General features: G+C 38.8%; 1 protein-coding gene across 1 annotated transcript in view; it reads left to right on the top strand.

Moving 5' to 3' along the window:
- Positions 1 to 15,906, top strand: part of baiap3 (BAI1 associated protein 3) — a 40,118-nt gene continuing 24,212 nt past the window's right edge. Inside the window, exons 1-2 of the mRNA XM_078270133.1 lie at positions 1 to 173; positions 7,921 to 8,063. Of these exons, the coding sequence (XP_078126259.1) occupies positions 7,930 to 8,063 (134 nt within the window). The 5' untranslated portion in view covers positions 1 to 173; positions 7,921 to 7,929. The remainder of the gene's footprint in view (positions 174 to 7,920; positions 8,064 to 15,906) is intronic.

A 15,906-nucleotide genomic window follows, 5' to 3' on the forward strand; every position in this document is an offset into this window, starting at 1 on the left:
CCATCGCAAGAAAAACATCCCAACGTTTTTTTCACCGAAGTTGACTGCGCCTCGTTCACAGAAGAAAACAACGTCCTTTCTGCTGCTGCAGTGCTCAGAGCTTTGATTCACAGGAACTCTGACACACGCAGACGCAAAAACATTTCACACTGGAAAACTGTCAGGAGACACAGGTGAGCTGGATTTTTATCATTTAACAGCATGAAGATGACACCTTTGGTTTAGATTAATTAAAGCAAAAACGTGCATCAGCTTTATACTGACTCGTAATGTCATTGTTAGGGAGGTTGGTTCATTGGCACCTGTTGATCTTCATTCCTTGTAATGTTAGTTGAAAATAAATAGAAATAGCCTTTTTGACGGAGGATAAAGTTCTGTTGATACACAGATAATATCAGTGCAAGAATTAGTATTGATTGTCATATATGATGCTCGTGAGCTTAGATCAGCTGTTTCACTTTTTGTGAGAAGAAAGATCAAATGCTACACTTTGTGCGCCATATGGCCAAAAGTTCCCCCTCTGTCCACTATTAACAACCAGATTTAGCCAGACACATTCTGGAAGTTCATTTCAGTAAAATGTTATGTTAACATAACGTTGGCTTCACCAAAACCTGACAGGTGGCTAAGGATGTATTGTTACCATTTTTGTGTGTTTATGAAAATGCTTTTCCTGTATGTAATCTATAACTCTTCACATTTCAAAAGACAGAAACGCCCCACACCCATTAAGAATGAACACACACACACACACACACACACACACACACACACACACACACACACACACACACACACACAGCAGGTGTAACAGAGCAGCATCAGATACAGATAAACATGTTATTTTACTCTAAATGCACTTTTTGAAACATTTGTAGGCTTGTATTGTGAAACAGTCCGATCAGGATTGTTTTGTGGTTCAAATCCTATCATCTACTGGCTTGACCCCTGTGAGTTGATTCTGAAAGCAGTGGCGAGATCTCGGAGAACAAAGCGACACGAAACAGGGTTCAGTTAACAATGGTCTAAAAAATGTTCTGAACATAAAGCCAACTGACAGATTATGGTTGCTTAGCTTCATACTGTGTATAAATCAATGTTGCGCTTTGGAGACGCTCATGGAGTGATCTCTATCTATCTATCTATCTATCTATCTATATCTATCTATATCTCTCTCTCTCTCTCTCACACACACACACACACACACGCACACACACACACGCACACACAAAAACGTCTCTCAGCTAGAATTATCTTTTCCCCCAGTGACAGCAACAGCAATTGTGAGCCTGCATTTTACCTTTTGCTTTTAATATTCACAGTGCAGCAGATTACAAGGGTAATACAATTACATTACATTTCATTGTTCATCAACTGCGTGAAATTGCAGTCTCATAGAACAGGAGCTGTGGTTGGCATGTGCAGAACAAAATCAATGTGAATGTCTGTATATGTGTGGCTTCTCCTCTCTTCTTAAGAAGCTGGCTGGTGCAGGTCATAACTCCACTTTAGATGAATCATTATGACTACCATTAGTAATTAATCATTTTCTCACTGGTCAAAACTGTCGATAAAAAGCTTTCCCAATGATTCCCCTATGTCACACATTTAAAGAGACGTCATAGAAAAGGTTATGGTAATGCCGGAGAAATATAGTAGTAATTAGTGTTCGGAAGTACGGCATTAACGATAGTGTGCGAGCTGAAGTTGTATGACACTTGTTTGCAGCACAGCGTCTTGTAGATGCAGATTGATGTTTTTGTGTAAACTATGGAAGTGGCATTATTTCTTCTGCATAAAGACTCAACGGCTGCTATTTTTGACAGCAGTGTTAATTGCTGGATTGAGTGTTTTTCAGGGTGACAAAGGATGTATTATATGTGGTACAATAAGCAAGGATTTGTGCTATTGTTTAGGTTTTATATTTTGTGCGTGGCTGTCAGTGATTTCTGGCTGTGGTGCAGATGCCCTTTACAATAGTTCACAACCATCAATTCCTTGGATTTTCTCTTGCAATCAATTTCCAAGCCAAAGTGCCTGTCATTTTGTGCCTTGACAACCTAGACGCTGGGATCTTTTGGGAATAGCAGCATCCAGCCTGTGTGTTTCTTCTGGCCTGCTGGATTATAGATTGTGTTATCTACAGGTGTATACAGTATAGCTCACATTGATTTCCACACTTTTCCACTTATATTCAACTGAAAAGCTTGTTAAAGATTTGACAAATAACTGGCAGCTGGATCCATTTAGCCCATGTCCCCAAGGGCTGTAACATTGATGGCCAATGATGAGGATCTTGCTTTTGTCATAAAGGTTATGATAGTCATGCTTTTTTTTTTTTTTTAACATCAGTGCTACAGGATCATCTACTTTCAATTGGGATTTGAATGTGCATCCCCTCAGGCTGATGTGGTTAAATTAAGTTCAAAATGTGCTCTGCTTCTTTCATTTAATTTCACAAACTGTCAGTGTCATCGTAAAAGAAGACGGTTAATATTTCCTTTTCATTTAGGCTCAGGAGGAATGTAATGAATTCAATACATGCTCCTAATTACATTGATTGTAAGACAAAGACATGTAGAAAACCATAATATCTCTCTCTCTCTCTGTCTCCCCCTCATTTGAAATACTCAATAACGCTAAAGGATGATGTTTTCACGCTCAGACAGACACTCGAAGAATTGTTCATCAACAAAAGACTACTGACTTGGTGCGTTACTGAAAACCGTGCAAAGATTAATCTTGAGGTGTTTGTTTGAAGCTGCTAAGAACCGACTGGTGCAGAACACATTGCCAATCTTGTTTCCGTATTGACATGCTAAGTTTATCTTGCTGTCTGACTTGGAAACATCACACAGGAAACCAATGTGAACAGCAGTTAAGATGAGATGTGCAAAGGCATGAGTTACATTGAAATATTATCCATGATTCTGGACTTATTGACTCTGTTGGGTTAAACAGTGTACAATCATCTCTATCACAGTTGTGTTAGGGGACAAAGATTGTGACTTTGTATATATAATGGCCTTTATGTTTTACTGCGTTAAGGTGAACACACCAAGGGGCTTATTTTCAGACTTTGTAGTATTCCATTTACCTGTATTTACCAGCTCCCGTTCCTCTGCTGTTACCATAGAGACACTCCATCCCTATCAGCAAGGCGCCTTTGGCTGCCGGGCTCATTGGCTCTCACAGGAGAGAGGAAGTGTTTCCCTGGTATGGAGTTCAGCACCAATGTAGCGAGAGGCATTTCTTTGGCTTTGATGGTGTTTCCTTGGCAGCCGGCGCCCCACCGGCGATGGCACGTCGACCCGTTTTGTCACTATGGGTTGACGGCTGAGACAGAGTGTTATCCAGTTGGGAGAGATCCACTCCCATAATTGAAATGAGTTCACCTGGGAGACAGCTGCTCTGCGGTGCCTGTTAGCTGTCAACAGTTGGTGCTTACCAGCCTGCATGTAGTGGACATGTGTGTTTTCTGAGCTGGTGTGTTTAAAATATTTTACCTGTTTACCACAGCGAGAAAACATGCCTCAGGTATTTCAGCTGCACGGCTTTTTAAAGCTGTCTTGAAGAGAGCATAGCACTGATAAATAGAAGTCACCCAGTAAGAAGAGCATAAAACAGTGAACACTGTCTCACCTTACAAAGCCTCTGACGGTCAGAAAATGTACTCAAATGCACCTTAAGGTCTGAGAAATTGTGACTTTCCTGTATTGTAATATTGCATAAAATCTATAGTATGGACAAAAAATAAAACTGCCTGATTCAAATCATCACCAAAATTTGGTAACCCTTTGTGATTCCTTGACATTTAGCAGTAGTGCACTGTTGTTTGTCTGTTTATAAATAACTATCAAAATATTTCCTTTTTAAATATATATATTTTTTTAATTTCCTCTGACTTAACTAAAATCCAATAAGAATTGAAGTGGTAACTAAACTTTTCCACAAGGACGTATGGTGAACATGACAAAATACAAAACTGATGACAGGCAACTATTTTTTATATATATATATATATATATATATATATATATATATATATATATATATATATATATATACACACACCATGCATTGACAAATATAATATTACTTTTGTGAGAGGTAAAAACAGTCACTCTGTTTCTTATTCCTGTTTCATATTCTTGTTGATAAATATAAATTTTTAAACATAGCCATTATGACATATTTCTAGTACAGCTACAATGGAGAGTGATAGCAGAAAAGTATCAACAACTCTGGGATTCAGTCAGACTCCGACAGCAAGAGCTTTCTCAAGACATTTAGCAGTGACATTCAAAAAGCACACAGGAATAAATCCATCATGCATGAGGCAGCTACAGCCGCTTAAATACATCCTGAATCAATACCTCAAGATATGTTGCCATGTTGGCAAGCTGAATGTTTATACATCCACCACCTTTGATTGAAAAAAGTATTATTTTATACTGTGCGATTTATTATTCATCGCACCGTTTAGAAAATGTATGAAATTACTATGTAAAGTAGAACAAGAGGAAATTCCAACAGTTTCTCACTTGGAAATGACACATTGATGATGTCTGACAGAGAAGAAGCACAGACACTTCAGTCTAATGGAGTAAAATGTGGATGCACCAAGTGGATAACAGGTGTCAGCCTCCTGGATCGATAGCATACTGTCCTTTGGCTCAGCCTATGGTGCATCTTGTATCACAAATTTCTGGCTTTCTCCGAGCTGGAAAGCTGACTGCACGCTGCTCTCTGCAATTGTCCTGGAGCACCAAATGACAGCATTCATACGTGCAAATATGTTTTATTTTCTGGATCCATTTGGTGTAAGGCTGCAATTCAAAACAGACAACCTTCAACAACAAAAAAATCAACCTTGGTTGTAAATTGTGCAGCATCATCTCAAAATCTCTTTTCACAGGCACACTGAGCTAATTGTCCTCTATTTGTTAATAACAGTGTCTGTTTTTTGTTTTTTTGTTGGTAGGAAAATCAGAACAAGCTCCCAGCAACCGTGGTTAATTGGTTCTTTTTCACACAGATGTACAGACATCAGCTGTCAACTATTGAAAAGAGTGTCTGACTGTCTGTGTCTTCTGAAACTACTTTTCCATCAATCAAAGCCTCTCTCTTGTGTCCTTGTCATTCCTTTATTTGAATATCTTCTTTCTTCGCTGTTGCTCATCAGCAAGCTGACTGTAGGAAGCTCTCAAAAGACTCCAGGTGGAGCCAGCGTCACCAAAGCTCGATTAACCGTTAACATGCAACAGTAAATTGGTCAAGCAGGGACAGAAGCGATTGGATGCTGTTAAGGAGACTCTTTGATTTGACAATAAGCTTCATTCTCTTCCTCAGTTGCTAGGCAGATGTGTGAGCATCCCTGAGTGTTTAGCTGTCGGAACTCTTGACATTTATGCAATTAATGATCGTGCAATCAGATAATCTTCATGCTTTTTGACTTGAAATGGATAGTGAAATTAAACATTTCATGCACTGTAAACCGTTTTGTTGTAATGCAAATGTTAAGTTTTACTTTAAGAATATGGCAGCCAGCTAATACATGTATTCTGAATGTGAGGGTTTAGTGACCGACTTCAACATTAAACCGGGTATTTATAGACGCCCAACCTTCTCTTGAGATTGAAAGGATTAACTCCTAATAGAGGGTAGATATACTGAAGGAACGTGATGAAGTTTAGTTTCTGAATTTTGACAAAAAAAGTCAGAAAGGGGCTTACACTTAATAATATTAATGCCAATTATGTGGTTGAGTTAATCAGATAGAATACCTTATTTACAGACAGTATATATTTAGAATTCCTGTGCCTTCAGACTCAGCTTTGGTCATTGTTAAGAGGATAAATCGAGCTGATATAAAAGCAATTTGCTATTGCAAATAAACCAAAGTTTTCTTGACTTTTTTACTTCGGGAAAATGCAAACGTGCACAGTTTCATTAAATATCTCTGAACAGAACGATTTATTTTATTCTTTAGCTTTTCTACTGTGGGGGTCACTGACGGTGCACAATATTATTATGAAGTCATATAATGCAGTTATACTTTAAAGACACCATGAAGCCAAAATGAGAGTTCACTTTATAGCAAATGGCTCCGAGAAAGACCCACTCTTTGTCAGCGAATTGCTTAGCAACACAGTGCCAATCTCACTGAGGTCTCAAGATAGGATCAATTTTTCTAAATTCATATTTCACAGTCGCAACAACCCAAGTATACCCTTTTCTATAAATGCTTGGATAGCGTTCTTGTGTCTATTGAACCGTATCAAAGTGAAAAGCTGCCATCTGTAGAAATTTAAAAAAAGAAAAAAAAGAGAACTGATTTTATATCGTATTTGTTTATTAAATAGAATGCCTGTGGTCCAATATTATCCTAAATTGCTTTCTATTTTAATAATTCTGGTTATTGCTATTAGGAATCGATCATTTGTTAGTCAACATTCATTAAGCCGAATTTTAGGCCCAGGTGGATTAATTAATACATTTGTTATTAGCAGTGGTTTCCTGTGATATATTGGTTGTCCACAAAATGCAATGATTGGTCAAAGGGCACGATATCTTTACTTTTGTGATATACACATATGCTTTGACTTAGATGAGAAGATTGTATATACTTGTACAGTATATTGATAATGATGATGATATTGAAGCTACAGCCAGCAGCAGGCTAACTTAGCTTAGCATTAAGACTGGAAACAGCTAGCTCTGGAAAATCCACCTCCTGGTTCAGCACCTATAATGCTCACTAATTAACAAGTAATGTGGTTACTAAAAACAACCAGTTCAGTTATTGGACACTGAACTGGTTGTTTCCTGTCTTTATGCTAAGCTAAGCTTAAATGCTAGCAGCCCCTGATAGAAGTGTCCTGTTGTGAAAGTTAATTATATTACTTACTTAGTGCACACAATCAACATTTAACTGCCACTGATTGCAAAGCTACCATGTTTTTACCAAGAGGATTAAAGAGTAAATTATGCAATAACTGGTTAATTCACTTTTATTATAGATTATAATAATTTTGCTGTACAGGAATTATTACTGAATGTGCTGTATTATTAGACTACTTCTCTGTAAAGCCCACATTACGGTGTTTGGTGTTTTAAGCCCCCAACGTCATCTTCCAGGCAGCGCTGCATGGAAGGCTAGGGTTAGGCAAGGGTTAGGGTTAGGTGCCTTGAAGTCAACGGTCGCAGTGCTGCCTTGAAGTCAACAGTGGGGCTTAAAACACCATCGAGCCCACATTACAGTACACACCCTACAAGCTCATATTTTGTCGACCCTCAGTACGATCTTAATATTCTCTGTTTTCACATCATCTGGCTTTGACTGAGCTGTTTTTGCAACATATTGTAGGTCTAGTTATTAGATCCTCTTAGGTTTTGCCATGCAGATGCTACAGGTCTATGATTAAGACATTCAAGAGAATCATTTCTAAACATAGCTTTTACTTAGCTCTATTTCCTTGCCATTTTAATTTGAGTGATATGGCTTTTATGACATCGCTGTGATGGGGTTCCTGTGGCTCTCAGCTCTGCGAGGCTTCTTGATTTGCATATCTTGCACAAAGTGTGATCCCAAAAATAAAGGTTGATTGACTCTGAATTGACCAGACCAAAAGGTGGAAGATAAATTGCACACCCGTGGCATCAGTCAGGCTCAGACAGAAATAGAACACACCTTCTGCTGAGGAAGAGTGTAATTATGTTAAAAGAGCAAAAGGGGGGTGATTATGCAGCGGATTAGACTAAAAGAATCCCCTGGGCCAACTGTATTTCCAGAAACAACCGGTTTGATAAATATGATCCCACAGCCGAAATTAAATGTATTTTGACTCGCTCACCCAATCATGGGTTTCACCAGAATGACAGCGTCTTGATGTTTGCTCTTTGTGTGTGCTCTGGCAGTGAAAGATCATGACGACGCTGCTGGACCTGAAGAGTAGTATGCTAAGGCAGGTGCAGAGGAGCCAGTCGCTGAGGAGCCGAAGGGAGCCACCACCCACCTCCAGCAGCCCCCTCACGCACAGTCCTGAGCCCTTACCTCGCAGGTGAGTCCCTGGTTTGCAAGCACACACACTACTGCAAGCACTGTAGATGGATTCCGGTTATTACTAGTACAGTGCCCGTTGAAAATGTGCCTGTTTGGAACGGGCGATTACTTGGCCTGTGGTATTGCTGCTTGTAGAATTCTTCAAAACCAAAATTGTACCCCAAAATTACTTACAGAAGGACCCCAAACCACTTAATATGCAACTCCACTGTATAGCCTACTACTGACTTACAGTGTAGGCTAGAAATTTAACATTTCAGCAGAGGGGTTAATTTCCATACAGGTTTAGTGGCTTAACGGTGAAGTAGGGGATTTGATTCGCAGGGGTATTTTGGCGACTTAATTAACCCGACCCAGGGTGAGTCTGATGAAAACTGATGTGTGTGCCCGGTTCAACTCTGAGATTTTCTCGCATTGCACAGCGCTCTGAAAGAATAATCTCCGAGATTACGGTATGTTCTGCCAGCTCACAGCAATTTAATAGGCCTACAATAGCAGGAAAAGAGTCCCCCCGCTGTTATAAAGCGTTCTGCATGTGGCGTCTGCGTGTGATATGCAGATTACCTTTCCCCCAAAAACACGCCCCCAAACACGGACACACATATACACGCCTCGCTTTATAAGATAGATAGCCTGCCTATAAGTGGCATCACGCTCTGTCTGCCACTTGTTGTCTGTATAGCTAGTTGTGCTTTGCATGTGTGGAATTCTGAAACGTCGTTAAATTCGGGAATTGTCGTTTGTTTATTCAAAGTCAAACACAGTCCAAAGTAGTGCTACTTTGCACATTTTTGTGGGTCTGAGGTGTATGTCACATTTTAGCTGCCAAAGCACCGCTGCTCTCTCTGTCTCTGGTCCTCAGTGTGGGGGAGTGGCCAGCGGCTAGAGCGGCAAAAGCCAATGTGTGCTTCTTTTACCGATTATATATTTAACGATATCTTTTGCATTTCCAATCCAAACAACGTCGAACTTGGCACTGCGCTTACTCGTGCCTGTAGCAAGACATCTGTCAAGTTTGAAATCCATCGGACTAACTGTTCGAGAGGTATGCGCATAACACACACACACACACACACACACACACAGACAGACAGACGTTCCTTCAATTTATATATAGATGATTGTTTTTCATGAATATGACTTTGGTAGAATTTTGGTGGTGTTTTGTTTAACATGTCACTAATAATTTTACTGGGATTTCAGAATTCACTTTCATAAATGTTTTAACTAATGAAAATGTAGAGATGTAAAGAAGCTCTGCCTGAACTTATGATATTAAAAGTAAAGTTGTGATGCACTCTCTGCTTTTCCTTGCATTGCTGTCAGACACAAATTAAGTGTCCGCTTGAGTTTAAGCAGCAGGAGCCAGACTGCTTGTGAATATATTACTGTTTCTAGCTAAAGTTATTATTTTCTTGATTGGTGCCGCTTAGGACAAGTAAAAGCTCCCATAATAAGAGTCTTTTTTTTATTTTTTAAGGAAAATGAAATTGCATTCAGTGTAGCTCAGGAAAATGACAGCCTTTCAAAGACTGCGGCACAAGCTCATTGTCATTCTTTTTTTTTTTTTTTTGCCTGGCTGTCCAGCTGAAGCCACAGGTCATTATTTCTTGTCAACAGAATGTTTTAATGCGTTTGACATTTATTCCAGAGTTGTAACTCGCTGTGAGCAGGAAACCCACAAGCTGTCTCTCCCCCAAGGATACATCAACCACACTATTACATGCACAGTCAGGCTCTGAGGGCATCATAAATGCTACTGTTTTCTTGTGTATCAGTTTACACCACATGGTTCTGATATCCATTAGTCTCCTTCAGTGTGTGTGTGTGTGTGTGTGTGAGATACATGAAAGTTACGGGTACATGGGTTTATAAATGTTTGATGTTTGCACCTTCCCAAATGTGAGGACGTATTGGTTTTCTAAGTTCTAGTAAATTTAAATCTTTTTGGGGTTTTGCACTGTTGGTTGAACAAAAGAAGCTAATACATTGGAAAATTGCGATGGCTATTTATTTGAAAGACGTAGCTATTAATGAGTTGATCAAGAAACACTAGACAAATGCACTTTTCATCTTTCAAACATGCCATCCAGATATTAAAATAGATCTCAGGAATATGAAGATGTTAGATAAACTGTATAAAACATAATTCTTACTACTATATTAGTATTTTATTTTAATAAACGTACTCTGTTTGGAGTTAGTCCAGATGTTACTCTTAGCAGACGCCACTTCTCTTATAATATTGTAGGTTTTTTTTTTTGTCATTAATGTAAAATTCAACACCACTTCATTTTTGTAACGGAGCTGCTCACTGTTTGACCACGGCCCATGATTTATGTGTTTTTATTATTTATTATGTGTTTTTATGTAAATACTGTATGCATGTACTATATGTGTGAATGTATATGTGGATATGTATATTTGTATGTATGTATAATTTTTTTGTTCTGTTCTTTTTTTATTGTCTGTAGGCTCTTTAGGTTTCTCTTGTAATGTATTGATTAATGTCATGTGTTACTATTAGCTTGACAGCGCTGAGATCTTGGGGGAGAATAAACAGGATTAGTGGATTTGATGTTGTCTGACCTCTGTCAAGGTTTATTAGTTTTTTTTTCTTTTTTAAAGGTTTTCTTGTGGAGTGTTCCGCCTCGTAGCAACAAATAAAGTGGCACAGTTAATATCATTCATCTGGGTTTTTTTCAGTCTTGTTTTGAAGCTTCATCTGAAGCCAAAAGTAACATGAGGTTTCTATAGCAACCTAAACACAGGCTGCTGCTGTGTGAACTTAATACTTGTACTGACGACAATGTCTATTTTTAACGTGGAAGATAACCTCCGATGCTTTGTTGGATTTCTTGGATCAATCTTGAATTTGAAGGACTAATGATTGACCATTTTTCATGAATTTTTGTTACTTAATGCATATTCTTGATCCTGTCCCAGTATGTTTTTTATTGATTTTTTTAGAATTTAATTATATTCTTAATGCAATTTAATGTAAATCTGCTCCTATAGGACCCTATTTGTGTTCTTCATTAAAGACTGATTCGAACTGTCAGTATCTCACCTTGTTTCTCATTTCCCATGCCAGCTCCCTGGTGCCACATCCTTCCCACTGAGTCTCCGCTGTGCACATACCCTGAGCGCTCGTCATTAGAGGCAGGCTGTTGATCTTTGTTATCCATTCAGACTGCTGCTGGCCTGCCTGCTCTCTCACTTTAATTGAGAATTTGCAAATGAGGCCGGGTAGTTTTGTGGGCCAAGGTCCACAGTTGTTGACCCAGTAGTACAGTCGGCTGTCAGAGCTGAGCTCTCATAGCAGAGACCCGCACGTTGGAGGTGAACTTTTTAATTCAGTTGAGCAAATTATGTTTTTGCCTCTATGAGAGACAATTGTTAAGTCTGTGGAAATGCACAAGACACTGTTGGAGATCACCAGGCGTTCTATAGCACACAGGGATTTATATTTAAAATGTATATTTTGGTTTATTATTGTTTGCGTATTTCACTGTTCTTTTCCATCTGTCAACAGCGGTGGACTTCATATTTCACACTTGCCTTCACTCTGTTTTGAATTGTGAGCTTGCTGCAGTGTCATTCTCATTTTTTAATTGATGCAGAATAACACAATCAATTTAGAATGACATTAAACAGAAACCCTTAATGTGCAGGCAATTACAGTAATTATTAATGACATATATTATAAATTTAAAGGATAAGGCTGGTGTTATTCTGTGTTTTTATTGTCAATCATGGTCTCATTAAAACCTCAAGACCAAAATGTGTTATTCCGACTCAATATTTTCCTGATCTGCCCAGCTTGTGTGTGGCAATCAGCTCCAAGCCCATTTGTTTCTATATTTACAAATCTTTAGAACATTTCAATTATAGTATTGGTTTTAAAGTCTCAGCGATCCTATCAAACAGGAGTAAACCGTTTTGTTGGGGACTATTTTTAGCCGAGGATTAATAGGCCTTTGGTGCTCTTGTGCAGAGGCTCCAAACCTTTTTTGGCATTTGACCCCTTCAAATAAAGCAGTCTACTACACCCACCATCACAGGTTTCAGATGTCTATGCCTTTTGAGTGGTTCTACCAAAGTGTGATTCCCCCTCTAAACATCTCAGATTCTGTCATTTAAACAATTGTTGGAGGCTTGACGAGGTAAAACATATTTCACAAAAAACACACAGATCACAGAAAAGTTCAAGAAATGATTGCTCTGCTTTGTGTTTTTCCCTTTCCAATTAATCCTCTCTCACCCCCTTGGATTTATCTAGTGACCCATTGCCTATAAGTGACAATTTAAGGCACAAGAATGGTGTATGTGTGATTCACTTTAAATAAACTATAGTGCATGTGTTCATTGTATTGAAGGGACATTCAACAGTGTGGCTCATTGATGTGGTTTTAATAGTTTTTGGACAACAATGGGAGCTCAGTGGCACAGAAGAATAAGAAATCTGAGGCTACACAGGCAATACCTGTTAGCAGGATCACTTCATTGTTTTTCGTATTTTCAAATAATGCAATACTACTATTTTTTATGATATGACCTAATACTGTCAGATACATCCAGGAGTCATTTTCCTTTAGCTCAGCAATACTTAAGTTATAGCATAACGATACTGTACAGTACTATATTGTCTTGGGGAACAGAAACACTGTAATAAACAAACATTTTACATTCCTTATTTTGTTATAATGTTAAATAAAACAAAAACAATACTATCCAATAGTCCACATCTCATTAGATGTGACATGCTTCATGTATTCTTCAAATATGAGGAAATGTATATATCATCCGTAAACCTTTATGATCATTCACTTAAAAAAAAAAAAAGGCATTTTATTTCGTTCAAAAAATCGCAACTGAATCCACCCTTCTGATGGGATCAGCATAATCCTGTTTTTTTTGGATCAAATAGATTCCAAACCGAGTTCAAAGTTTTGAAAAACCCAAAGGGCAGGTTTGATCCAGATCAAATGTAAGATCGGATTACATGATCTGATCTTAGTTCGGAATCCCTCTTTTGCTTTTGAAAAACCCATTTCCAAGATTTGATCCAATCCGTGATCCGAAATCCCACTGGATTACTTTTGAAAGACTGGGCCCAGAGGCCTCACGACACGATGTCATCACGATACTTCGATATTATTGCGATTTTAAACATATTGCAATATTCTGCGATATATTGCAATTTAAATTTTTCCCAATTTTAAATTATGTCCCCAAAAGGAAACTTTGTCAACATCTGTTTTATCTAAAAATATACATTTCTCTGTTTGTTCATCTCTCTTCAATTTTATTGCTGCAAAATGAGAATGTCAAGCAGACAAACTGACCAACACATATATAATAATAGATCGATACTTGGCACCTGTGTATCGATACAGTATTTCCACGGAAAATATTGCGATACTATGCTGTATCGATTTTTTTATTTTTTTTTTTTTTTTTTTTTTTTCCCTCCCCCAATATTTTCTGATAAATAAAACACGAGTAACCTATATCAGAAGTCCACTGTTCAGGCATTCTTGTAGTCAGGGATCATGTAAGAGCTTCCTGTTGGAGTTGCGCTTTGCCTGTTTATAAATGTGTCGTGTTCCTGCACGTTGAGGAAGTGAAAACTATTAATCACCATTGTGAAGATCCAAGTTGAAAATAATTTCCCACTAAGCTTCTGTTCTGTCTGTCAGTAGAGACTGCTGTTTGTTTCACAAGTTGTTGAATGAAGAAATTATGCAATCATATCTCCACATTAGGTTCTTTTCACCTGTAATGTTTTGTTGCTTAAACAAATGTGTAATTAGAGTAAAACAGTCTAGTGTGTAGTATTGAGGAGGGGATCCTTGTCATGGAGATCCTATGTAATGATAGGAGCTGCAGGCTGACATTATGCACCGACAACCGTGATCAATCACATTAAATAATTGCTTATTTGATTAGAATGCATACAGACGTCACATTGCCTTTCATGCTGCAGACAACAGTAATGTCTGCACTATTAATTACTACGTACACTGCCATATTCAATTGAAGTTTGAAGTGAGGGGTTGCTGTCACCTTCACACTCACAATTAGTCACATTTAAACACATATTCTCACAGATAGAAGTTCAGTGTTCATGTTTGCATTCATGTTTTCCTTCTGATTTACTCTCCAATCATGAAAACATAATTGAATGAATTCTGAAAATAAATGATATAAAATGACAATAAAAAGGACCTGTTTCCTAGCAACATCGTGTGTGTGTGTGTGTGTGTGTGTGTGTGTGATAAAGGTTAAAAGAGATCAGCATCATAGTTTTATTAGATGTATCAAATCAGGATTGACTGGATTTTCATCATTTGACCATTGTTTCTGCTCATGAGCACATCGTCTCAAAGCTTGAAACAAAAGCTACCAGACTGTCTGGACAAATCCTCAATCTGACTGACAAAAGATGGGACACATTTCTGGATAAGAGGATGCCCTGGAAGATTGACAACTGATGCGGAGAGAATTGCGTGGCTCATAACACAAGTATTACAATCAAATGAAGCTTATTTCTACTACATGTGCAAATGAAAACTGTAAGCTCCAGAAAAACAAAGCCTCCCTTCTCTTGTAAGCGGAACAGTCTTTGTTTGTGGAGGCATTCACAGATATGACAGATGTAGACTCGACTTGTGGCTTCAAGCTTTCAAACACTGACTGAGGGGTTTCAGATCAGAATAGCAACTCAGATTTTGATCAGTATTTGGCAAAATCAACAAACGCACCAGTGAGGCAAAAATATAAAGCCATGCCTTTGTTGCTAAATAGTTTTAATGCTAACAAATTAAAACATTAAACTCCATCCTTTAACAGAATACATCCACCTTTCAAGTTTTGCTGCATTTGACGCCAATGGAAACTTGACCAACTCTGTCAGCATGACTGCCATTAGTTCTCATCAATACCTCAGGGGTTTGCCATCGGCTCCCCCACCCTGGCAAGAGCCAGTGGGGGCTGGGATGGGCTGCCACATGCCTGCTGTGATGACGCTAATAAAGGAGCATGACAGGGCCTCTGTGGACAGCTCCTCTGTATAATGTGACGCCGTTGGCTAAGAGATGAGGAAGGAGACAGAAGCTGGGAGGTGTGGGAGCTATGGGGGTGAGGAGTTCTAGGCAGACGGCATGGCTGGTCCAGACGGTTCTGCAACAGCTCACATCCGAGCTGCTGCCTGCCCAGGTGATCTCCATACAGGCCAGGATGAAGACACCCAGTGTGAGATTTGGGAGGGGTGAGAGATGGCGGTGGTGAAGGTGGGGGGGATTCCCAATGTGTTCAGCCAGCTACTCCCTCCCTGAATTTGCCTGTATCACCATGACAACTGGGGCCAGAGAGAGTCCGGGGATTCACTCACACCTGGGGGAAACGGAAAGCATCATTTGTATTTTGCACACAGCCCTGCTCATCATAGTAGATTAACAAGGTTCACACAGAGTGCAGGCATGTGGGATTGCTGAGAGCTTTGGTCTAGACCTGCTTTGCTTTTTTCAGCGCTTGAAATAAGAAGGTGTTTGATAGCTAATAAGGAGCTGAACTGCGGGCATTGGAGTTCAGTAGTTTGACATATAAAAGGAAACAGATCGTTATTGACAAACACTTCTCCAAAGTGTCTGTAAACAGGATGCAGTGTGATCCTCTCAATGTCACTGAATCCCACTTTGTTTTTTAACTGCGATCCAGAAATATTCTATTAGACTGATGAGATGATGTATCTGTTTACCATGACACAACATGCATGTCACACATTTTTTTTTCTCATAAATGAAAGTATTTCATCTTTTTTTTTTTAGAGATGATTT

This window comes from Sander vitreus, chromosome 15, assembly GCF_031162955.1.
Source record: "Sander vitreus isolate 19-12246 chromosome 15, sanVit1, whole genome shotgun sequence".
NCBI classification, from domain to species: domain Eukaryota; kingdom Metazoa; phylum Chordata; class Actinopteri; order Perciformes; family Percidae; genus Sander; species Sander vitreus.